We start from the raw sequence: 25,288 nt of genomic DNA, 5'->3' as shown, positions 1-25,288 counted from the left end.
ATAAAGGCCCGTCCACCCTGACAACGCCCGCACTGACGTGGGCGTCGGTGGCGAGGAGCCTAGGATGGGGGTGAGGTACATGGACTCTGTGTGTTCTGCTCAATTTTTCTGTAAACTTAAAAAAAATAAAGTCTATTAATTAAAAAACCCAGAAACTTGAAAGTGTCATGTACTAGGTGATTCATTTATATAGTGCTCTCGAAACGCACGAGTACCAGAGACAGCGAGCAGGCTGGGGACAGGGAGGGCACGGCTCCCGGGCGGCAGCGGGACGGTCCCTGGGGCAGGTTCGCCGGTGCCTGCAGGAGCCGCCGCTGTGACAACAGACGAGGCCCCACACAGGGCTCAGCCGACGCAGTCGCAGCGCCGGAGACGTCGCCCAGGGAAGGCAAGTGAAAGGCTCGCAGGGCTTCCTGGCGCTTTACAGCTTCCTGTGGACCCGGTGTTCTGTTTCTTCTTTTTTTAAGCACAAATACTCAGCAAGCTCTCGCCCTGGAAATGTGCACATGCCTCCCTAGCTTCCCTGGGGACTCGCAGTCCCCTGTCCCAGGCAAAGGCAGCCCGACGACGCACGCCCGCGACGCCGCACTGCTCAGGGGCCCGCGGGCTGCTGGCCTGCCACTCCGTCCAGAGGCAGGCAGAGCCCGTGTCCGCCCCGCAGCGGCTGCCCCCAGGGCCCGGACAGCCTGGCTCATGGGAGGCGCTCAGCCAGCGTCCAGGACAAACCGCCAGGGAGCCAGGGAAACGGGGCTGGGGCTCCTGCCGCCCTGCCAGGCCCCTGCCTGCCCAGCGTGCGCGGGGAGTGTGGCAATCGGGAGCCCAGGTCAGCCTTCCTGAGTCCAGAGAGACGGGACAAAACAGAGGACGGTCAGTCATGCAAACAGCCGGTCTCCAGGCTCCTGGGTGGGCGTCTGTGCTAACGCGGGCCAAGAGCGAAAGGGGGCGTCTCGCTGACCCAGCGCAGGCTGCCCACTGCACGCCGAGAGCACCCGCCCGGCCGGGGCTGAGGGCCGACGCCCCCTGAGGCCTGCAGGCTGGCGGGACGCCCCCCAGCGTCGCTGTGCCGACGACCCGCCGGGCGTTCCCACGCAGGCAGGGCCGGGGGAGGAGGCGGGGGGCTGGCAGGGATGCGGGAGGCGGGCAGCACGAGGGCCGCCCGGACAGAAGGGGCGGGGCAGGCCCGCCGGGCGCAGGCTGCCGGCCACGCGCCGCAGACCATGGCAAACATACAGGCAGGTGACAGTGGCAAAAAACACTATCAAAACTGCATCAAGAGTAGAAAATATTAGGTGTTTCTCCCCCAAATGGCAAAATACTGCTGAGGGAAATGGAAGATCTTAAAAATGGAAGAACATGTAAAGTTCCGGTTCAGAAGACAGAAGGATGCTAAGAGGTCACTGCAAGCCCGCTCACATCCCAGCGGAGGCCTGTGCAGACGGGCAAACCGACTGTGACGTGTGTGAGGACACACGAGAACCCACACCCGTCACAGGGGATTAAAGGACAGGCGCCCCTTTGCAGGACCTCGCTACCAAGTGTTCGGACGCTGCGGCGCCGTAGCGGTGGGCGGGCCGGCGCTGCGGAGACGAGAAGCCCCCGCCACGGCCGGCCGGCCCGGCAAGGCCCCGGCGGACCGTCGAGACAGCCAGACGACACGGGAGAGCGTGGCCCTTCCGTGGGCAGCGCGGGGCCACCTCGCGTCCCATGGGGACGGCTAGTCCGGACGCCCGCCTGCCGTCATCCCCAGACCGACTCTGGACGCGCCTTAGACCAAGGCGCCCAACCGTGGCGCAGGCCGGGGAGAGCAGCCCCGCCCACGCCCCCTCGCCGCGGCTCACGGCGCCCCCGAGCGCTGTCCCCACGGGAGCCCGCCAGGCCCACGCACAGCCCCTGCGGCGTGGGTGCCGCCGCACGCTCAGACCCCGGGAACCGGCCCCGGCGGGCCCGGCCGCTTTTCTCAAGTCGCCCGGAAAGGCCCGGCGCCGGTCGCCCTGGGAAGCTCCGCGCCCCGCGTCAGGGGTCGTCGCACAGCCCCTGCCGCGGCCGCGGGCTGTCACGTTCAGATGTGCTACCCCCTGGTCACAGGCAGCCTCCCCGCCTGCACCCTGGCTGGAGCACCGCCGCCCGCCCACTGGCAAGTCCTCGGGGTGGGCCAGGCCCTCGCGGGGCGTGGCACTCCCGTCGCCCCTCTCCCTCCCTCAGGAGCGGAGCGAATGCCGGTCAGACCACAGGAGCCCCTGCGGGACACCCTGCGGGCGGGCGGGCGGGAGGGGCCTCTGCCCCGCACGGGCGCCACCCTGGCCTCGGGGCGTCTGGGGACAGAGTCGGGCTTTTTACTTTCCCTTCCTCTGAAATGTCAGCCTCCAGGACAGCACTTTAAATAAGCTTTCTCACACAAAAACCCAAACTCACGCGCCAGGGAACTCTGCCTAGCGAGCCAGGTGTCGAAGCCCTTCAGGCACCGGACCGTTCAGGAGTGGCCCACAGCCGAGGCTGCGCCCGGAATGTGTCCGCCCGGCACATCTGGGCTCAGGCGACGTTCGCACGACAGCCGTGGCGCTGAAGGGAGGGCAGGCCGTCCCCACCCCCCGCTCAAGCGACCAGGCTGCACCCGGGGGACGCAGCGCGATCCAGAGGCAGTTCCGCCCCGGCAGGGACAGCACAGGTCAGCGCCCCCCCGGCCACCCATCGGGACGGAGCGCAGACCACACAGGCCGCCCAGGCAGCCAGGACGCTCCTCCCGGCGAGGCGAGGGTGCCCGCTGGCGCACGCCCGTCTGTGTGAGCCAGAGGGGAGGACGGGCTGTGTGGAGGCCCACGTGCAGAGTGCAGGGGAGGTCCCGGCCGACGGGGTGCCGGCAGGGGAGCGCTCAGAGCGGGACCCGCCGCCAGCCGCCCCCCACCATACCTTGGTCAGCAGCAGGACGCGCTTCTGCAGCCGGCGGGCCAGCGCCTCGTGGGTCTCGCGCTTCCTCCTCTCCTCCAGCAGCTGGGCGCTGACCTGCCGCACCTCCTCCCGCAGCTGCTGCTGGACCTTGTCCAGCTCACGGGCGCTGCAGAGGGAAGGCACAAGGGCAGGGTGAGGCCTCGGACAGCGCCTCGGACAGCACCGCGCCCCGGCCCGGGCGCCCGGCCCGGCTTCTCACTCAGGTCCCAAAATAGCGCCGCACGTGCAGCCCCTCCCTGCCCTGCCGTTTCCGCTCTCTGAATAGCTACTCAGCGCCTTTCAGGAGTCTCTGGATTTCGAGCAGACCCCCAGGGCGATCCCCACACAATGGGGAAAACGGTATGAATGAGCTCAATTACCAGAGCAGGTGCGTCCCTGAGTCTGCTGGCCAGGTGTGGGGCTTGCTGTGCTGCAGGGGCGTCAAGCCCCAACCCCAGGCCCTCCCACCTTCGCCCTGGGAAGCCGAGCCCCAGCCATACACCAATGCCCCGGCCCCGCAGGCTCGGCTGAGGCCGTGCCCGCTGACCCCAGGCCGCCGACCTTCCTGTCTGGAGCACCCTGCCCTCCATGCTCACCGTGCCCAGGCCGGCCCTTCAGACCCCAGGCCAGGACACACTCCTGACTTCCTCCTAGAGCCGCTCATGCTCCCCGCCACCCCGGGGCTGACCCCCACCTATGGACGTGGAGGTGGGGCGCCTTTACAGCTTGGTCTTTGACTCTCTCCCCAAATCGCCACTGGCCCCCCAGCCCTGCCCAGGGCCGCCTGCGCCCCCGCTCGTTTCCACGCCTTCTTCAGAGGCCACCCGGTCTAGTGGGGAGAGTCAGGGACGAGCGGCGAGGCGCAGGAGGGGTGAGGGGCAGGGAGAGCCGCGGGCTGGGAGGAGCCGACCCCACAGGGCGCCGGGGGCAGGGCGGCGTGCTTGTGGGCAGAAAGCCCAGTGTACACGCTGCTGCTCTAAGTAGAGGAAACCTCTTTCCAAAGGAAATCTTTAAAACCCCAAGGACAATAAACTAGAAATGATATCACTAAGAGTGAGACATACGGTGACACTTGCAATGTTCACTCGAGGTGGTGAGCCCTGAGGGTAGCGACCCGGATGTGGAAACACAGCAGCACGAGCTGCCACCTGCCACCTTGGGCGGCGCTTGCATCCAACCCGTTCTGCTCTGCACTGGCGGCACAATTTCAAGGCGGCTGTGACGCGTGGGCCCACGGGCCAGGCTCCCTGCAGGCGGTCTCCACCGGGCTGGCGGCTCGTTCCCGTCCGGGTGAGGGCGAGGGGCACATGGCGACGTTTAGTCCCTTAAACAGCACACGCCATTAGAAAGCCCACGGGAACCACACAACGTCGGCAGCAACTGGGGGAGAGCCTGGGTCAGGGCGCCGGCCCCAGCACAGGCCTGAAAGCGCAGGCGCGCCTCCCCGTCGGAGGGAGCCAGGCTCCAAGGCGCCCACCCCGAGCCCCAGCCACGTGCTGCGCTGTCCGAAGTCAACACGCCCCCCGCCGGACCGGGCACCAGTCCCCGTCCAGCAACGCAAAAGGCACGGTGAGCCTCTCAGGGCCTTGGGGCTGCGCCCAGCTTGGCCAAGCCACTGTGACTGGCGAGGAAGGGACTCCGGAGGACACAGCGCCCAGGGGACCTCAGACACCAGCGGGGCCAGCAGCAGGCAGGCTGGCCACCCTGCCTGAGGTCTGAGAATTTCACCGTTGCTCAACTTCCTAAAAGACGGAGCTGGACTGAAACCGCGGCCTCGGCGGGGCTGCCGCGTGCCCTGTCCAGGGCCTCACCGGCCCCCAGCGGCCGGGCTGCGCCCCGCGTGCCCCAGCGCACACAGCCGCCGCTGGCCCAGCAGCCACGTCTCCAGGCCCAGGGACGTGGCAGGGCCACACCCCCCACGCCCAACCTCATCAGGCTCTCCTGCTGGCAGGACACACGCCCCCAGGCAGAGCTCACGCGTGTCACACGAACAGAGGATGAAGTGTCTCTGACGGGGTGAAGGGCTGCTGCTGGGCGCCCAGCGGGGAAGGGGGGCCCCAAGGGAGGAGCTGCGTCTCCGGGGCTGTGGGAACCCAGGGGCCGAGACTCTGCCGAACTCAGGCACGGGGGGCCCGACCGGAGGCCTTCGGAGGCGCTGGCGTCTGCTCTGAGCTGGCTGTGGCAGGAGGGGCAGGGAAGGGCTCCCCACCCCCGCCCCCAGAAGGCCGCTCTGGTGGGTGCCTGCTGGGAAGCAGAGCCTGGGAGGAGGGAGGCCGCGCTGGCCCAGAAGCAGAGCGCCAAGCACACGCGTGACCCCTCTGGGGGGAGGGGGGAGGGGCGGGGAGGGGGCCCGGCCGAAGGGGCAGCATGGTGGGCGCAGGTGGCCCTCAGAGGCTGGCCTCCGCGGGGGGCGGGGCAGAGGAGGAGGGTGAAGGGCAGGCAGAGAAGGGCCCAGAGGGAGGAAGGGAGCACGAGACGCTGAGGGCGAAGACAAAGCCCAGGCGACCTCTGCCAGACACCCTGGCCGAAGACGGAAGCGGACAAGCCGGTGGCAGTTAGGAAGGATTAGAAGTCAGCAGGGGTTTCGTTTCTGTACATAAACGCTATGGGAAACAGCACCGAGCACGTGGCTGGGGGGAAGGGGCAGCTGACCCGCCGCAGAGAAGGGACCCGAGGGCGCGCGCAGAGGGCTGGCCTCGCCGAGGGCAGCGTCTCCAGGGACCCAGTCCCAAGTGCCCCGAGTCCGTGCCGCAAACCCCGCGCCAGCAGGTGCCCCCGCCTCGCAGGCCGACAGGACAGCGGGACCCGACGGGAAGGGGCACGCGCAGCGCTGCCCCCTCCCTGCCCGGGCTCTTGCAGCACGGCCCCCGCCACCCGCGCCGACGCCTCTGTGGGACATTCTCTCCATTCAAGCCCCACCGTTCCCTGAAGTAGAGAGAAAACTCATAAAAAATTAAACCTCCGGGTCCATGTTTATGGTGACCTCCGAGGCCCCTGGCATTTCTGTGAGCCTCTGGGAGTTCAAACCAAAGTTCTCAGTTCTCGGAGGAGACGGCGGCATGCTTATCGATCAGCGCCTTTCGGAGCGGGCGCCTGCTGCGGGGGGCGCGGTCTGCGCTTTGTGCTGCGCCGGGCCTCTGCAGCCGCTTTCCCGCAATCTTCTTCAAAACACTTGAGCCCAAGAATAGCCACTTTCGAGGGACAATGAAAGGACACAACACACCTCCCGGCAGCAGGAGACATTTCAATGACCTTCCTCAGGACACCGCTGGCGCCGGCTCGCCTGGCACGGCCGGCAGCCCCGCCTTCCCGCGGTCCGCCCTCACCCGACTCCGCCCGCCACCCAGCAGGCCTGAGGTCCGGGTGGCGCCCGTGCCAAGGGCTACCGCAGTCATCTGTGGTACCGACGGCCCAGGGGCCTGGCCGCTGCCCCGGGCAGGACCAGACCGGGCAGGCTGGCGCTGTCCAGCCCGGGAAGGACAGGAATCCTCGGGAGCCCGGGCTTGAGCTGCACTAAGTCTTGCCTAGCACGTCAACGTGGAAGCAGCCGGTAGCTGGATCTCTGCGAAAGGCAGGACCTCCCAGGCGGGCGCCCTGTGCTGCACAGGACATGCCACACACCAGTCTTGTTGAAGGCCCACTGGACCCCAGCGGAAGGGCACTGACGCCACCAGGTCCCCGTTCCCGAGGAGGGAACCAGCTGTGCAGGGTCAGGGGGGAGGAGGTGGCAAGCCAGGCTCAGGTTCAGACCCAAAGCCTCACCTGCCCCAGGGGACCCTCTCCCCACGAGGCCGGCCCTGACCCTCACGGCTGAGATAGGCCTTGGGGGCAGCGGTGGGACCTCCGGCTCCATTATCTTGCCACGCGAGCACGGTGACGTGTGTGGCGGGGGGAGGCCCCGCTCCCCAGTCCCGTCAGGCTGCCTCGGAGAGGGAGCAGCACGCCTGCCGGCCGCACCGAGGGCTGGGCCCGTGCGCGGCAGGTGGCTTCTCTACTTCTGCCGTCTGACCCCGATCTTAAACGCCGCCAAGTGTCATGACACATTTCTCTGAAAAAAATTAAAGGCCAAACGTTGGAAGAAACAAAAGCAGAGAATCAGGAAAGCAAAGGCTGAAATAATTACCAACCAAAGGACGGGCGCAGTCGGCCGGCCTTCCTGCCAACACCCAGCCTCTGATGAGCTCCGGTCCCAACACCTCCTCTGCGCGAATCACCAACTCGATTTGCATTCCCCGATGAACAGAGGCCACACAGTAAACACCCCCATCTGACCTTGAGACTGAGAAGGAAAATCACCCTTTGCAATTTCAGTTCTATCCCAACCTAATGAATCAGCCAACACAGCTGATCAGCCACCAGCCTGTCATCGCTCGGCAGGGTGACCTCCAAACCACGGGGGACGCCAGGACAAGGCTGGCTCTGGGGCACCAGGCCCACGGAGGCCCAGGCGGCAGGACACAACAGAGACCAGAGGGCAAGTAAACACACACCACAAGGTCGCGTGTCGCTGAGCACCAAGCCAAGCTGTGGCCTGGGCTCCAGGCAGGGAGGGTGACCAGGCCTGCGGGCCGAGCGTCTAGGGCCCTGGGGCGGCTTCCAGTCAGGACGAGCGGGCAGCCCTGGGGCTGGCCAGCGGGGGGGCAGGCGGCCCCGGGCCTCCTCCTCAGAGCCCCGTCCCTCTGGAAGCCTCAGCCTCCGCGTCTGCAACGCGTAGATGAGCCCCCGAGATGCGCAAGGTCGACTGGCCCCCATCTCGGACGCAGAGGCACAGGCTCAGGGGCCAGCAAGAGGAGCCCAAGTGTGGTGGGGAGGGCGGGAGGCGGGGGCGGGCAGGGCGAGACCCCCCCTTGGCCCACCTCAGGGCACACCTGCGACGCGGCTGTGGCCAGCTCCAGGGGGTTCCAGAGTCCAGGCCCCAGTCCGGGCCAGGCCATCCCACCTCCCCAGGAGAGCACAGGAGGCCACGCCGCCGGGAGCAGCTGGCGGGGACCGACCTGACCGCTGCCAGGCAGGGCACCGATGCGCGCGTGCCCGGGAGGGGCTCGCCCCGACACACTCCATGCGGGCGGCCGCTGGGACGTCGTGTCCGCCTCCTGCCAGAGGCACCGGAAGGCGCGCACCACGCAGAGGTGGGTGCGTACCCTCCGCCCCGGTCTCCTCCACCCCACCCCCGCCCCGCCCTGCCCCAGGAGCCCCGGGAGCCCCGGAGGATGGGCCCACCCGGGAAGGAGCGAGGCAGCCGTGGCGCTCGGCGCCGGTCGCTCACGGCTCACGCAGTCAGCTGGAGGCCTGCCCTCGCCCTGCGCTGCTGCCACAGAAACAGCAACAGAGTCCAAGAGGGGCTTTTAAAGGGTCCCCGCCGCCCAGTGCAGGAGGCCAGGAAGACAAGCCGCAGCAGGGGGCTGGGGGGGTGGACGCGGCGGGCCCCAGGGAGGCCTGTCTGCCAGGCCTGCTGCGTGTTGCTGGGCCCCGCTGGGACGAGCGGTGGCAGGACGTCCAGCAGGAGGGCCCAGCCCAGCAGTGCAGGCCGAGGGCGAGCGGACAAGCAGGCAGACGTGGGTGGCAGTCGCCCAGGAGCCCAATTAGCAACTCGGAGGCTGAGGTGCCAGTGTCCCCACAATCGATGGCCGAGCCCGGCGCCGGGGCGAGCACTCGCAGCACCTCGATCAACCCCGGTGCTCCTCACCCCTCCCTCCAGCTGCCCTGCCGCTGCCTGATTAATAAGGCCCACCCTGCCCGTTCATCTTCCCATCGATCCCGCTGTCCTCGCCCCGGAGCACAGGAAGTCAGCCCCAGGCGAGGCGCAGCACCTGGGCGGGGACTCGGGTCTCTGCCATCTCCCACGGACGAGGGCCCCAGTTGGGGGGGGGGGGGGGCAGACTCTCCAAGCACGTGCCATCCAGGTGACAGCGGCCAGCAGCCTGTCCGAACGCTGCTGCTCGAGCGGCAGACACCTCGACAGCCTCGACAGGCCCGGGTCACAGAGCGAAGGGGAACGGGAGGTTCCCCCGCCGCTCGTCTCCCCTCCCCTGCCCTCCGGGAGCTGAGAGGGGGGACCTGCTCCCTGTCACTGTGACACACAGCCCCCCGTTCCCTGACCCCACCTGCTCCTCAGCCCAGGCTCGGGGCTCACAGAGCTGGCACCTGACTTGGGAAATGCCAGCTCTAAGCAGTTCGCTTCCTCTTGACCTTTAAGAGCTGGCTAGGGGAGGCGTGACCTTCAAAGGCAGGGTTAGCGCGTGCTGAGCTGCTGGAGGGACCGCGCCGCAGGAGGAAGTGCTCGGCGAACCCCATGCAGGGAGGACCTCCCGGCGCTCACCAGGGCGGCCACCGGGCCCTGACCGCACCTCTGCAGCTCATGCCAGGCACGGGGGAGCCAAGGGTCCCCAGGTGGATCTGGGCGTGGAGGCTGGCACGGCGGGGGGCGCTGTCAGGAGACTCCAAATCTAACAAGCCCACACCGGGGTCACGTTAGCTGCAGCTGGGGCTGAAGAGGCAGGAGCATCGTAGGACAGCGAAATCGGGCACAGGCCCGGCGCCTGCCCGGCCGCCCACCCGGCAGGACTGAACCAGGATTTCTCAGGGAGAAGAGCGGATCCCCTGACACACTGCAGACACTCCTTCCAAGTGTCGATGGGGTTCCGGCCTATGGTTGGCTTCCGGGGGTCCCAGGGGACAAGGGGAGAGGAGGCGGTCTCCGCCCGGAGGAGCCATGCACCTCGCGTCGGGACGAAGCAGCGTGGAGGCCCAGGAGCAAAGAAGGGCCGCACGGCAGCAGCCGTGGGTCCTGGGAAAGACCCGCGTGCTGGGGCAGGACGGTGTCCGGGGCGGGCGTCACTCTGAGACCCTGGACAAGCGGCAGGCGTGGGTACCACCACGTGTCAGGGAGGATGGCACCCGCGAGGCGGTGACGCGGAGCAGAGCCCGCCTGAGGCCCAGGCGGCGAGCTACGGCAGGGAGCGCATACCCTGCGGCTCAAGAAAAGCCAGCGGGAAAGCAGCGAAGGCTCCTCACGGGAGAAACCCTGGGCCCGTGACAAGGTTCGTGGGGCGGGAGAGATGAGCCTACCCACCGCTGCCCACCATGGGGCCAGCCTGGCAGTGGCGGCACAGGGCCCCGGGCCCGGGCCCCGGGGTGCAGGGTAGGGTGGGCAGCGAGTCCCGGGCAGGGCAGGGAGGCTCCAGCATACAAGTGTCTGAGAAGAGATGTGCAGAAATAAAGGTCTGGGGAGATTTTCTGAAATTCCTGGAGGAGCCTGACCCTCGGAGGGGCAGCCCCGCCTTGCCAGGCCTGCGCCGTGGCCCCACACCCGGGGAAGGGGAGCAGCTCGCGACCTTCAGGTCCGGACTCGGGGCCAGTGCCGGCCGGGCACAGCGAGTGGGGACCGGGAGCCGCCCGCCGCGCGCCCGTCGCTCAGGCATGCCATCCACGGTGTGCCTGGCCCCGACAAAGGGCCGGCGGAGAGGGCCCGGCGTGGGGACACAGGGCGGCTGCACGCGGACCCCTGAGCCGGGCCGTCTGCGGGGAGCAGATTAGAGACAGGAAGTGCGGCTGGGCGAGCGAGCGAGCCGGCGCAAAGCCGCTTCCTGCACTATTGTTCGGGAGGCACTGCGGGGGGCTGGGCGGCTGCCCGCTCACCTCCCTGGACGGGCCCGCTGCTGCGAGGGAAAGATGCTCGGGATTTACCTCCCCACTTCGAGTAGCTGCGCCTCGGGCTCCTCTCGCCAGGGCCCCAGTGGACCCCGGGGCTCAGAGCAGAAAGGAGACGGAGCCAGAGCAAACCCAGGCCGGGGGGCCTGTCCTCGGAGTCCTCGGGAGCAAGTGCCACGTTACTGCTGGACGAGAGACCCTCAACAGCCTCGCCGCTTCCTGCCCGGCAGCACCTGCCGTGCTGGCCAAGCCTGTCCCACCATCGTCCCCACTGGGGACGAGGCCACCCAGGCTCAGGAGGGAGTCGGTGACACCGCAGAGTCCGAGCTCAGGTGGGTCTCAGTCCCTCCTTCTGCCGGTCAGGGCCACCGGCACGCAGTCACGAGGCGAGGACAGTGGTGAGTGCATTCCAGGGCCAAGGGGAGAGGCAATGAACGCCCCGGGACACGCGCGGCCCTGGGACACACGTGGCAGGCACCAGCCGCCCGGGCCTCTCTTGCCAAACCTCTGCTGTGCCGAGCCGCCCACGTCCCTGGCACAGCCAGCACCGAGCCTGTCCCTCCAGACCCTGCTCCTCCAGGCCCGCCAGCAGGCTGGTGTCGCCCAGTGCGGCGCTACCTGGGCACGCTTGCCCACGGGGCCCAGCGCTGATGGCCCACGGCCACAGAGGGTCCCGGGCCCTCCCGCCTAGACCTCGCTGCGCCCACAGCCGGGTGGGGGTGGGGTGGGGAGAGATGCCTTCCCAGCAGGAGCCCAGAAGACAGTCCGCACACACGCTCCACGGGGCGGCCCTGCTCCGCCCACGGACATGGCGACTCCAGGGGGCGCCCAGACTCGGGGACCGCCCATGGGAAGGGGAGAGACGGTGGCCAGACAGGATTCGCGTCGTGTCTGTCTCCTGTGGGGCCGGAGTTCGCCGTGGATGCGGCCCCACACACCAGACAGTAAGCTGGTGACTGTAGTGTTTTCTCTGCAGGGGCCCCGCTCTGCAGCGCAGCACACAACAGGGAAGTCCAGAGGAGGGGCGAGGACTGCGCCCACCCACGGACACCCCGCCGGGACCGGGGCCGGCCTCCAGGGTCTTCCAGGGTCCTCCTGAGCCGCGCTCATCCCGGCCCAGCCGCTCACAGCGGGAGCACCCTCCCTGCACCCAGCTCACCCCCAGCGGCCAGAGGACCTGCAGGGGGCTGCCTTCTCGGGAGCCCCACCTGGCTCTCAGGCAGTAACTGACGTGACAAAATCACCTTCTGGATAACAGACTCTTCTATTAAGATAAGATTTACATAAAACAGAATTTGCCACTTTAAGCATTTTAGAATGAATAATTCAGCGGTTTCAGTGTGTCAGCGATGCTGCCCCAACATCAGCACTAACTCCGCAAGGTCCCCATCAGCCCAGGGAGGACTCGGTCCCCGTCAGCAGTCACACGCCCCCACCCCTCCCCGCCCGCCGACTGCTGACCGGCTCCGGAGGCCAGGGGTCGCCTGCTGGGGATGCGGGCGTGGCTGGAGGCGCCGGCCACTCCCTGGGCCTCTCCGCTGTGGTTCTCGCTGAGCACCCCGCTGTTGAGCTGGGAGTGTGGGTCGTGTATCCCAGACACTAGATCCTTATCGGTGACACGGTTTGCAAATACGTGTCCCGTTCTGCACCCGGACTTTTCACTTCCTTCAGTGTCCTTGGATGCTTTTAAGTGTCTGATTTCAGTGAAGCCCATTCTGTTTACATTTGTTGCTTGTGCTCCCCCGTCACGGGGAAGAGATCACTCCCGGCCCCAGGCCGCAGAGACCTCCCGCGCCGTCGAGGGGGTCGCAGCTCAGCTCTCGAACCCGAGCCTCTGGTCGACCTGAGCTCCGCTCGGCGTGTGGTTAAGGGAGAAAACCAGACGCGTCTGTGTGAGGCTGTCTCAGCGCCGTGAAATGAGCTGGGAGGCGACTAACGCCGCGTCTGTGTTTTGAGCGGCTGGAGAAGGCCGGGTGCGAATTCACAGGGAGGGCTCCCTTAAACAGAAGGCGGAGTTCACCTGGGGCCCTGGGCTTCTCTGTGTTGAGGGTATTTTCACCGCTGGTCACTGATTGCAGGCCTGGTCAGGTTTCCTGCTTCTGTTCAGTCCGTTTCGGTACTTGGTGCGTTTCTAGGAATGGGTCCGTCTCACCAGGATTCTCTCTGGTTGGTGGGTCATGGCGCTTCGGCGTCACCCCGTGTTCCGCGGGGTCGTCGCCAGGTCCCCACCCCCCTGCCCCTGTGGTGCCGACGCCGCCGGTCTCGCCAGCAGTGCTTCGCCTGCCACCTCACAGAAGCAGCGCCTCGCCTGCTGTTTCCTCTGCTGCTCCCCGGGCCCCCACTGTGCTCGCCTGCCGGCTCCGCTCTCCCCTCCGCCAGCCGCACGGGGTCAGGCCGCTCCCGCCCCAGCTCCGAAGGCGGGCGGCTCGGGGGCGGTCAGTCTTCCCTTCTCTGTCGCGGGTACTGGCAGCGCTGAGGGCTCCTCTGGCTGCCTCCACAGCATCCCCCACGGTCAGTGTGTTGCGGCTTCATTCTCGTTCACCCCAAAGTATCAAACTGTCCCCTGCATTTCTATTTTGACTTGTTGGTCATCAAAGAGTATGTTGTTTAATTTCCACGTATTTTTTAATTTTCCCGCTCTCCGTTTGATATTGCTTTCTGATTTTGTCTCACTGTGGTAGAACATACTATGTGTAATTTTGAACCTTTTAATGGAGATGTGTCCAGTGACCTTGCACATGGTCTACCCGAGAACGGGCCTCGGGCGCCAGACACGACACGCACTCTGCTGTGTGGCCGTGCGCCCAACGCGTGTGCCTGCGCCTGAGCTTCCTGGCACGAGGTGGGTGAGACTCTCCACTTCGCACGCTCCCCACACAAATTCACGGGGAGGACGCACGGCAGCACCCACTGCGGCCCTTCACTCCCATCAGGCAGCCCCGAGCCCACGCCTACGGAAGTGGCAGGAGGAAGGGAACATTCGAGGCAGCAGGGACCACCCAGCTTCATCCGCCTGCTGGCCGCTCCCTGAGGACCCCTCCCCACACCGGCGCCAGGGCCGCACTCTGAGGGAGCAGAGAAGCCCAGCGCAGAGGGGTCCGCCCCCGGCAGGCGGGAGAAAGGGGCCAGCACGTGCGGCCGGACACACTCGCGGACAAGGCCAGGGGGCAGAGGCCAGGCCCCAGAGCCCGCCCCGTGGTGCCCCGCAAAGCTGGCCCTCTCGGGGAGTCACCTGCTCCCCCAAGGGCCCCTCCCGCCCCGCGTCCCGCTGCCTTTCAGGAGCGGCCGCTCAGCAATCCCAAAGGCGTGCGCAGGAGCCACTGGAGGGAACAGGCTGGTGACAAAGAAAGTGCTTCTCTGCACACAAACGCCTCACAGGAAACGGTTTCGGAGTGGCCATCTGTCTGCGAGATTAGCATCCCAAAGCCGCACCCCCGCACAGGCGGCCGGCTGAGCCCAGACTTGCACACGGTGGTAGAGAAAGCCCATTTAAATGGTAATGACGTGAGCTGCTTAGGAAGCGGTTTACAGAAAGGACTTGCCGCCTGCATCTCGGCATCCGGGCCACACAGTGACTAGGAGCTGGGCCTGGGCGGGCAGGGCCACCCTCCCCGCCAGCACCCCCACCCCCACAGTCCCGAGTTGCCTCCTCAGGCCCCTGTCAGGCCAGGGGAGTGGAGCCGGACCTGCTGAAGCCCAGGCACAGGGGGAAGAGGAAAGCGAGCCGAGGGCACTGCCCCGTGAGGCCCCGAGGACACGGACCTGCCGGCGGCCCTCCCCGGCCTCCCCCCGCCCGCCGGTCTCCCCGACACCCCCTCCAGGCCTGCTCTCCGAGCCACTGCCCCAGAACAACCCCAACTCCCCTGCTAAATGCGGCCCCAGACATTCCCCCCGAGCCTCAGCTTCCTTCCATCCCAGCTCGCCTGTCCCATGGCACTGTCTCTGTCCCCGGGGAGATGGGGCACGGCCCTGCAAAGTCCCAGGGGAGCGCCCAACACCTAGGGGGGTTGTCAAGACACAAACTGAACCAACGGCGGGGAGGCTCCTCAGCTCAGGCCCAGGAGGAGGCTGGCCCAGACCAGGCAGGTCTGCGGACAGGTGGACCCTCAGCACCAGGAGGCGGGACGGGGGACAGGCTTAGAACGCCTGACGATCACACTGGCCACGGCCAGGGTGTGGCGGTGCCCCCAGGAGGGGCGCCGAGACGCAGGGCAGCGTGCGGGCGACGCGCGGCTGGGTGCCCAGCGCCCGCCACCGCCCGTGCACTGCGCTTGCACGCGCCCCGGGCCTGGGGCCGCCCTGGAGACCGGACCTGCCCTGAGGCCACGGGAGCCAGCACCAGCCCTCGGCCGGCTCCGCACGGCACAGGCACATCCTGGGGGAGGGCGTTCAGGAAGGGGCCGACCCCCCCAGGCCGCAGAGTGAATGCAATGCCCATGAAAATGCCATTCTCTTGGAGCTACACGGACTGCGACGGACGTTCACGTGACCAAGTAAACAAGGAAGTTGTCAGGAAAGGCGTTTGAAAGGCACAGGGAAGGGCCCGACCGATGGGCATTGAGAACCCAGCGCCCGGCGACAGCAGCTAGAGCGAGCGAGTGCGTCACAGGGGCACTGTGAGGCTGGCTCGCCCCCACGCAGGAGACCGAAGTCACGCCAGGACGCCTGGTGTTCTCTGGACAGGGCCCAGGTGTGCTTCCCAGCTGCCGTCAGCCGCGGTAGATCAAAGGTTTCATACATGAAACACGAAATCATCAAAGAGGAAAATACTGGAGAACATTTTAATGACTTAGGAAAGACAAAGTCCTTTCCACATTCATGTAAAAACAAAACAGAAGCAGTGAAAGAAGGGGCTGAGGTATTCCAGTAGGTAAAAATAAAATAGTGACACGTAGAGTAGAGGGAAACCATGCACTAGGATGTCAGAGTTTCAGACAAATGGCTGGTTCCCTTACGCTATTAAAAGCTCCTATAAATTAATGTTTAAAAAGACAGAAAAGTGGGCAAAGATGCCATCCACAAGCACTCTGAGAGCGAGCCCCGTCCGGGGCTGGGGCCTGACTGGCCGACACGCACGGGGAGGTGACGGCGTGGCCGGCCGGCCTGCAGAGACCGGGGTGGAGGCTGCCCGGGGCGCACCTGGCTGCACCCGGCTCTGGGCGGGCAGCCGCTCCCCGTCGGGCCAGGCCCGCGCCGGGAGGAGCGCCGCGCTGGGCAGGCACGTGCTCTCGGACAGCCCGCCCTCCAGCCTGGACAGCACTCGCGCCGGCGCGTCCCTCAGGTCGGTCGCGGCTGGATGCCGCCCCAGCACCATCCCATCGGCAGAGCACGCAGAGCACGGCCCAGCCCCCCGCACTGGCGGGGGGCGGGGGTGCCGGGCGCGGGCGTCGGCGGGGGCGCGGCTGAGCGCGGCAGCAGACGGAGGCTCTCCTGTTTCGCATCTGGGGCCCCACTGCCCTAAGACCCACAGCCACTGGGGCGTCAGAGGTGCGTCCCTCTCCCTAAGGGCATGACGGAGTTCTAGAGCCAGCGAGAGCCCCGGCAGTGGCGGCCCCGGGGGGAGGAGGGAATGACTGGGAGGCCGCACGGGGCCGCCCAGCCGCCGAGGGCGTGAACGTGTGCTTAGGTGCTGTGTCCACGGGCTGACGGGAGGGTTTCGGCATTGTGCTGGAGTACATGGCGCCTCGGTAAGGCCCTATTTAAAAACCAGCGCCACTGGGCCCCTTTCCCTCTAACAGACTTGCTGAGCAAAGCCCAAGGCCAGGCTGCTGTGACCAGCGGGCAGGAAACGAGCGTCGAGGGCCCCGCCGGACACCTGCGCAGCTCGGCCCCCTCGGAGGGACCCGGGGCCCTGCCCAGCCCACTGCCGAGACTGTGGCCACAAACCCACAGAGGCGAGCCTGGCCCCTGGGATGAGCCCGACCCTAAGCAGACGCGGGAACGACTCGCCCTCGGGGAAGGGCTGCCGCCTGGACGGCAGCGGACCGGCCTCACGCGGACCACACCCACAGGACTGACCGCGTCCTGAGGACCGGAGCCGCCGGGCCCCTCTGATTAGAGACTCCAGACAGCATGCTCAGGCGCCCGTGAGGGGCAGGACACAGACAAGCAGGGGACAGCCAGAGACAGGCCCCTCGCTGCGGCCTCTGCCCGCACCTTCCTGGGGGCCCTGGGCAGTGGCCTCCCACAACCACTCTGCTCTTCTCCCTGGAAAGCAAAGGGGGCAGAGAAGCGGGGGACACAGCGGTGGGGGCGCAGCTGCAAATCCTGAGGCCACAGGCCGAGGAGCAGGACGGAGCTTAAAAGAAAACGTCGGACTTCAGTGAAGATGGCGGCAGAGGTAAACATGGCTCACCTCCTCACACAACCACATCAAAATTACAGCTAAAATACAGAGCCAATATCACTAAGAACCGTCAGAAATCAAGTTGAATGAAAGCCTGACAACTACGAATTGAAGAACCACATCCATCCCGACTGGAAAGAGGTGGGTAGATGTGGAACAGGCTGGTCCCACACACGTGTGGTGGATAAAAATTCGAGAGGGCTATCGTGGGAGCGAGGAGTCCCAGCCCCACACCAGGCCCCCGAGCCCAGGGCTCCAGTGCCAGGAAGAGAAGTCCCCACAACTTCCAGCTGGAACCACCAGCTGGGATTGAGTCAGTGGAAAAAACTGCTGGAGCCCCGAGCAGGCCCTCTTAGAGCCCACACACGGCCTCACCTGCTCAGACTCCCTCCCTCTGAGCTCCGGCGCTGGGGCGGCCGCTTGAAGGGCACCCGTGGCATTTGGGGGGGAACCGAAGTGTCTGGATCAAGGCGGGGCTGGGGACAGTCTTCTCCCAGACAGAAAGGCGGGCAGAGACACAGGGCAGGTAGGCGGTGCCCCATCTGAGACTCCTTCAGCCTGGCTGACGCTGTGTGACCGGCCTTGGAGATCCCCAGAGACTCTGCCCCACCCGAGCTGCTTTTCCACGTGAACGGCTGGTCTTGGCTCCTGCTTCACAACTTCCTAAACCCTCTCAAACAAGCAACATCTGGCCTCGGAGCCCCAGGCCCGGCACCAGCAGCAGCCGTCTCAGGCTGCTTTACAGCTCAGGCAGGGTGCCCGGGCACAACACAGGAGGGGGCTGACCTTGGGCTGCACCCCCCAGGAAACCCCAGGGCCAGTGCACCCAGTGGGCAGCCACAGACCATGTCGGAGCACCGCCACCTGCCCCTGCACAGCGGGTCCTCCACGGAAGGAGGAGGTTGGTGGTCAGGGGTCACAGGCAGTCCTTGCAGCTGACTGGCCTGGGTAAGTCCCTCCCATTGACCTGCCAACAGCAACCAAGGCTCAACCACAAGAGGAGGGTGCACTCGGCCCACACGAGGGGCGCACGAGTGCCCAGCTTGGGTGATAGGGGAGGCTGTGCCTCTGGACACCGACTACATTAGGCCACACTAACAAAATATGGAGTCAAAGCAGCTCTGCCTAATACATAGAAACCAACACAGCGAGGCTGTCAAAACAAGGAGACGAGAAACATGGCCCAAATGAGAGAACAGATAAAAACCTCCAGAAAAGAGCTAAGCGAAATGGAGATAAGCAAACTATCAGGTACAGAGTTCAAAACACGGGTTATGAGGCTGCTCAAGGAACTCAGTGAGGACCTCAAGAGCACAAAAAAGACCCAGTCAGAAACGAAGGATACGCTGATTGAAATAAAGAACAACTTACAGGGAAACAGCAGTCGAGTGGAGGAAGCCGAGAAATCAATGATAAAGAAAATAAAGAAGCAAAAAACCACCAATCAGAACAAGAAGAAAAGAGAACCCATAAATACGAGGACAGTGTAAGCAGCCTCTGGCCAGCTTTAAGCAATCCAACATTCACTTCACAGAAGTGCCAGAAGGAGAAGAGAAAGAGCAAGAAATTTGAGACCTACTTGAAAAAACAATGAAAGAAAACTTCCTTAATTTGGTGAAGGAAATAGCCATGCAAGTCCAGGAAGCACAGAGAGTCCCAAACAAGCTGGACCCAAAGAGCCCCACACCAAGACATATCATCATTAAAACGTCAAAGATTAAAGATAAAGAGAATCTTAAAAGCAGCGAGAGAGAAGCAGAGAGTTATTTACAAAGGTGTTCTCATAGACTATCAGCAGATTTCTCAAAAGAATTACTTTGCAGGCCAGAAGGGACTGGCAAGAAATATTCAAAGTCATGAAAAGTGGGGACCTACAGCAAAGATCGCTCTATCCAGCAAAGATGTCATTTAGAATTGAAGGGCATATAAAGAAAAAAAATTTTCCCAGACAAGAAAAAAATAAAGGAGTTCACTGTCACCAAACCATTATTATGTAAACATTAAAGAGACTTATTTAAGAAAAATAAGATTGAAACTATGAACAATGAAATGACAATAAATACATACCTATTAACAACTGAATCTAAGAAACAAACTAAGCAAACAAGAACAGAGACAGAACCACGGACGCAGGGAGCGTCTGGACGGCCGCCAGACGGGAGGGGCTGTGGGGGGTGGGGGAGGGGACCAAGCACGAATTGGTCGTCGCAGAACAGCCGTGAGGGTGTAACGTGCAGCACAGGCAACGGAGCGGCCAGAGAACTTACACGCATGACCCCAAGACATGAACAAGGGCGGGGACATGTGAGGGACACGTGAGGGACATGCGAGGGAGCGGGGGTGCTGGGCGGAGGGGGAGCAAAGGGGGACGAATTGGGACAACTGTAATGTCATAACCAGTAAAATACAGTTAGGATAAAAAAAAAAAACAAATAAAATACAGAGAACAACGTCGGTCTGAGTTTGTGGAAAGGGGAGGACCCTGAGCTGCCACCTGGGGAGCCGAGGAGGAGCCTGGCCCTGCCTCCCAGGCCCTCAGGAGCCGGGAGGCCTCCACAGAGGGCCGTCCTGTGCCCAGCTGGGCTCCCAACAAGCACTAGCTACAAACTAAAACCCATTCGAGGCCAGCAGCCGGGGCCAGCGCCCCACCCTGGACTGGGGCGCCGGCCCGGCCCGGCCCTGCGCACGCGGCCTGGCTGGCGCGGGACGGCCCACTCTCGCCCAGCGCCCACGCTGCCTCCAGCTGCCTCGCCTCATCAGTATTCCACGGCGACTCGGCAACTCAGTCCTCTCTCTTCTGACTTCTTTTGTGCTACAGAGATAAGTAAGGTTTCTAATCTCTGCTATCTCCCAGCTGCAAACATTCAAGCGGTTTCCTCTTTATTTAAAACACAGAATCCCATTTGAGATTTGCAGGAGAGACGGCTGCCCCTCGTCACCGCGCTAACCGCCGCCACCCGCAGGCCAGGCAGGCGCCGCGGCGGAGGAGGCAGGCGAGGCAGGGGTGTCTGGAGGTCCTCCAGGACCGGCTCAGCGAGGCCCCCTCCCTGCCTCAGCCCCCCACCCTGCTGCCTGACAGCCCAGGGGCACGGGCTACAGGTTCCGCAGCGAAACAGCCCTGGGGGTCCGCATTGGCCATGTGAGCACCCCAATAAAACAGGTGGCTGCCTGCGAGGGATCCCCGCAGAGCCCACGCTGGCGTGCCCACCGGGCACGCCGACCTCTGCCCCTGGGGCAGCCGGCCCCGACTGGGGGGCTGCTCCCATGTTTCGCCTCCAGCCACAAGGCCCTCGCGAGTCCAGGGGACTCAGCGGTCAGTAACTGCCCGCTGGCAGGCTAGGATGAGGAGTAAAGCACAGCCCGCGTGCTGGCTGAGCGGCGGGAGACGGGCGTGCGCAGCTGTCCCGCAGTCGGAGAGGCGCCCCGCTGCCCTCTGCCCAGGGCTGGAGGCGGTGGGGGCGGGGGGAGCCAACAAAGCCCCCTGCCCGAGGCCGGGGTCTGAGTTACTCCTGAGAGCCTGAGAGAGGAACGAGCAGCTTCTCGGCAGGAACCAGAGACGGAGGAGAACGTCCCGGCCAGGCGCCTCTGGAGGGGGATAAATGCCGCCAGGCCGTGTGACCAGGCCCCCCTGCCCTGCTCTGGCCAGCCCAGCAGGGAGCACAGCTCGCTCGCCGCCCCTCCGGTTCGCAGAGGCCCAGGCGCTGTCCGTGGTGCTGGGCGCCAGCTGCCCACGCGGTCCTCCCAAGCAGCGCCCGGGAAGCAGGCAAGGAGCGAAGACCTGGGAGCCGAGCGGGCCTGCACTGCGGGCGCTGGCTGCACGCCACAGCTTCATCTTGGCGACTCGCTCTGTTTCATCATCATTCTAAGTAATTACTCTGGCCCAGGAGGGGTGTGAAGGGTGGGGGTGCGGAGTGGCCTCCATCCACAGCAAAGCCCCAGGGACTCGCGAAGGCCCGGCGGTGTCTGGGCTGAGCAGCAGGAGCCCACAGCGTCTTGCCCCCAGGCTCACCTTCTTCCCCAGACACGTCTGATAGGTTGACATTGGTGTTAAAATCTTATCATTTATGTAACAGCTCGGTTATTAACAGAGTCTCATTTGCACGTGTCAGAGGAGGAGAAAAATCACCTAATTAACCACTTTCCCCATCAGCAAAAGGAGGGGTTGTGCTGCCAATTTGTTTTCAACTCCTCCTTCCGACCCTCTGATATTTGCTCCTTCAATTGGAAAAGATTTATAATCCTTGGTCCCCAGGGACTGGAGCATCAGCCAACGACAGAGATTTTTGGATGCTGCCCCTCGCACTGTAGGGACCGGCCACCAAGGGGAGATGCCACGCCCACTGTGTCTGGCGCGAGGCAGCCGGCTCTGCTAGGAAGGGGACTCCATCCCAGAGGCTGGTCAGCCCCTGAGGGGCCAGAGGACACCAAGCGACCGTCCCACCTTCCCATCCGCTCACCCGAGGGGGCAGCCCCGGCGCACTCGCCCCAGGGCTGTGCGCTCTCTGTGCGCCGCAGAGCCTGCAGAGCGCCCACGTGTGCTCCCAGGTCAGCAGGCCCACGCGGGAGGTGACCCAGCGCCGAGAGCAGGGGCCCCACGTGCAGAGAGCCGTGGCGCTGCTGGGTGCAGGAGGGTAACTCGTGCCCCCCAAACTGACGGCCCCTTCCTGGCACCCAGGAGGGAGAGCGCGCCCGCCACCGGAGGCTGCATGAAAGGCTCCCAACAGATACCACGGCTTGTGGTCGAACCCACCCCCCATCAGCGTCTCCAACATGACACCATCACCACCGTCACCGCCCGCACCACCACGGCCACCACCACCCCGACCGTCAGCACCACCGTCACCGCCGCCACATCGCCACCCGCCGCCCTTTCATTCCAGGCGGCGCGTCCCCTGCCCCCCGGGAACGAGAGGTCGATGGCTGGAACAGGCCCCGCAGACGCGCCCCTGCCCCCCCCCCCCCCCCGGACTACCGACGCGTGAGTCCAGGCGGAGCTCCCGGACCGGACTCCAGAGGAACAAAACGAAGGGCTTGGCAGATGCCTGGCTTCGACACCGGAAAGTGCGTCCGCGCCCCAGGCCCCGTCTCACCTCCAGGGAGGGGCCGCCGGCCATCCCCGTGAGCCCGGGGCACCAAGGCGGAGCTGCCGCACGCATGCACGCAGCCTGCCGGAGGCCACAGAGGCCCGGCGAGCGCGCCAGCACCGCCCTCCAAGGCCCGGGTGCCGCCAAGGCAGGGCGGCCAACGGACAGGAGGGCACCGGTCAGAGACACCGGCCTGGCGGCTGCCCTCCCTCACAGACCGGGGCCAGCACCCGGGGGACGGCGCCCGGGCCCCAGGCACAAGCCACTGGTGTCCAGGCCGGTGTCTCGCCACCTGGCAACGCCCAGGGGCCTGCCCCACGGGACGCCCAGGTCCCCTCAAGGCGCCCGCCTGGCTCACCTGGAGCAGAGGGACAAGCTGCCCCTACCAGGTGCTCAGAAATGCCTGTCTTTAAGGTGCTGACCAAAAAGGATCCCCAAAATGGATCCTTTTAAAATGAAGTGAAGGCTGGAGACTTTCAGTGCGTACAAGACAACGCTCCCATTGCCCGCTCGGGGCCCTAGCCGACCAGTTCCGGGGCCACACCCGCGGGCACCCGCCCTCAGGCTCCGCAGGCCCCCCCCCACCCGCATAACCGGCGCTTGGCGGCATTGTGCCGGCGGCAGGCAAGGTGCACCCGCAGGAAGCGAGCGCGCCCACGCCGGCTAATCCCCGTCATTCATCGCTCAGAATGCACACAGATGTTCCCTCGGAGCACAGAGAGGCGGCGAGCGGCTTCCCAATGACACTTCTTCAGTCTAAAACTTTATTTAAAATAAAAAGTTATTTAAGTGAAATTCATACAGCGTTTTTCCCCTTTGTTTTACTTGCTATGGGGTATTCAGTCTCAAAGGCTGCTTCCGCTTAATTTGATTTTTCATTTTCAAATGCACATCTGTGTTTAGGTCTAAAAAGCTCTTTGTTTAAACACAGGAGCCCCAGAAAGGGCCGGAACAAAGCCTCCCTCCGCACACGCTGGACGACCGGCAGGGCCTGCCCCGGGGGAGACCCACGGGTGGGCAGCTGGGGCTGGCTCTGCCCTCTCTGCTGAGCTGTGAGAACCTCCCTGTGTTTAGAGTGGGAACGACAAAGGCGGGCCCCGCTTGAGAACCGCTTGCTCCCCACTTCCTCCTGGGGCGCAGACTCGGGCCAGGGCCGCTGCCAGAAGGGGGTGCGCGGTCTCCAGAGAAGCTGCCCGATCACCCGCCCCTCAGCTCAGAGCCCCCCTCAGCTCAGGACCCCGCACGAGGCCTCCAAGGCCAACGCCCACCCCGTCCCCAGGAAATGGCGCCTCAAACAGTTCTAGCACCTCCGTCAGCTGCCAGGCTGAGGCTCAGAAGCCGCCTCCGCGCCGGGAGCTGTGTCTCCCAGAGCTTTGTTTCCCCAACACCACCAAGCCAGGGCTTTTGTAAAACAAAACATTACAATTATCTTGGCGGCTCACTCCAGGAGAGAAGTGCCAGGAGGGGGCCGTCAGTTTGGGGGGCACGAGTTACCCTCCCGCGCCCAGCAGCTCCATGGCTCTCTGCTGAGCACCACGGCTCTCTGCTGAGCCCCACGGAGGACGAGCCGACGCCTGGACCAAACTCTTGGAGGCGCAGCCCCAAGCCCCGCCCCTGAACTGCAGCCGGCCCTTGGGCATCAAAGTGGCGGGCAGGGCCCCCACACTGCCGCTCCCTCTCCCGCCGACGGGGACCCTGCCTCAGCCAGGCTGCCCACAAGGCCACTGGAGGCATGGCAGAGCTGGGTGCAGAGAAAGACTTTGCAACGCGCATCGCAAATAAAACATGAGGCTCCAGCCCTGGGTCTCCTGGGGGGGAAGGGAGCCCCAGGAGCCGTAGGTGTCAGGACACATGAGCACAAGGCCTCGGCCATGCCGCGTCCTGTGCCCACGCAGGGCGAGCCTGGCCTGCCTGGCAGCCGGCCTCCGGTCACACGGGGCTGGCACAGAGCTCGCCGCGGCGGTGTCGGCCTAGACGTCTGAAACACTTCGATGTTTTCATGGCACTGTATTTAGAAACCTCTAAATAAAACCCACGGAGAGTGTTCCAATAATATACATTTTTAAACTCACTAATTGAATGTTGCCATTACAAGTGCTATTTTGGACCATCTGCTAAATATGTAATTTAGGAATTAAGATTCATATCTTACAGGGCACAAATTGCTCCCCGGCACCCACTTGGGTACTTTCTGAACACACACAAGTCCTGCACGGAGCAACGACAGTCGCCTTCTACTCCGCTGTGCCGGTGGGGGCACCGACCGAGGGGACGAGCTGGCCATCGAAGTGCGGGTGGTGGGGCAGCAAGGGGCCCAGGGCCACCCCGCGTCACGTCCAAGAGGCAGCCCACACCGGGCTTGGCAGCAACAGGCAGTTCTGCATGGCAAACCAAAGCCTTCCACGCACGGACCCCACACGAGGCCTCCAAGGCCAACGCCCACCCCGTCCCCAGGAAATGGCGCCTCAAACAGTTCTAGCGCCTCCGTCAGCTGCCAGGCTGAGGCTCAGAAGCCGCCTCCGCGCCGGGAGCTGTGTCTCCCAGAGCTTTGTTTCCCCAACACCACCAAGCCAGGGCTTTTGTAAAACAAAACATTACAATTATCTTGGCGGCTCACTCCAGGAGAGAGGTGCCAGCGGAGCGCATGCTGCAGAAAGGGAGGGTGGGGCGGACTCTTGGAGAGAGTCAGCGGCCTCAAACCACATCTGGAAGCGCCGCTGGCCTGGCCCGCAGGGAGGAGGCGGGCTCTCCACCGGGCTGCAGTGTGGGCAAGGGCCGCCTGGCACGTGGCAGACCCTCCCCCGCTCACCCAGCGCAGTGAGGGGGCACGGCAGGAGCACAGGACCCAGCAGGGAGACGCCCGAAGCGCGGCCCCCAGCAGGCGCGCTGGCAGGAGACGGCGTGACCGTTCCACGTCGGGGCCTTGGGGGGAGGCTGACAAGAGGTGACCCCAGGCCCGCCCCAGCCCACAGGTTCCCTGAGGGCAGGGCCCGCGGCACGAGGTCTGCAGGTGCTGCCAGCGGGGCGTGGTCATGGTGACTCTGCCCCCATGACCCGCCGGGTCAGCAGCCGCCCTCTCCCGCTGAGTGCAGGCGCTGGGAGCAGCGAAGAGGACACGCCGGGAGTGGCGCCAACCACATCGCTTGGCGCCCCGCTGGCAGCTCCGAGGGAGAGGGAAGGGTGAGAAGAGGCCGCGCACCCCCGTCCCCGCCTGGCGCCCCCACATGGAGCTGGCAGTTCGGGCGCCGTGCGGGAAGCTCACCAGCAGGTCAGTCGTCTGCTT

The 25,288-nt window shown here is 64.9% G+C and overlaps 1 protein-coding gene across 3 annotated transcripts in view; it reads right to left on the bottom strand.

The window, feature by feature from the left end:
* The window catches only part of MAD1L1 (mitotic arrest deficient 1 like 1), a 186,015-nt gene that overhangs the window by 101,317 nt on the left and 59,410 nt on the right, over window positions 1-25,288 (bottom strand). For all 3 annotated transcript variants that reach the window (XM_054565423.1, XM_054565497.1, XM_054565573.1), the window contains one exon: window positions 2,908-3,052. In XM_054565423.1, the coding sequence (XP_054421398.1) occupies window positions 2,908-3,052 (145 nt within the window). The remainder of the gene's footprint in view (window positions 1-2,907; window positions 3,053-25,288) is intronic.

The sequence above is a fragment of the Pteronotus mesoamericanus genome, unplaced genomic scaffold (assembly GCF_021234165.1).
Source record: "Pteronotus mesoamericanus isolate MK-2021 breed Mesoamerican mustached bat unplaced genomic scaffold, CSHL_Meso_final contig_1, whole genome shotgun sequence".
Lineage (NCBI taxonomy): Eukaryota > Metazoa > Chordata > Mammalia > Chiroptera > Mormoopidae > Pteronotus > Pteronotus mesoamericanus.
The sequence above is the reverse complement of the archived record's forward strand: the minus strand, read 5'-3'. Positions and strand labels throughout refer to the sequence as shown.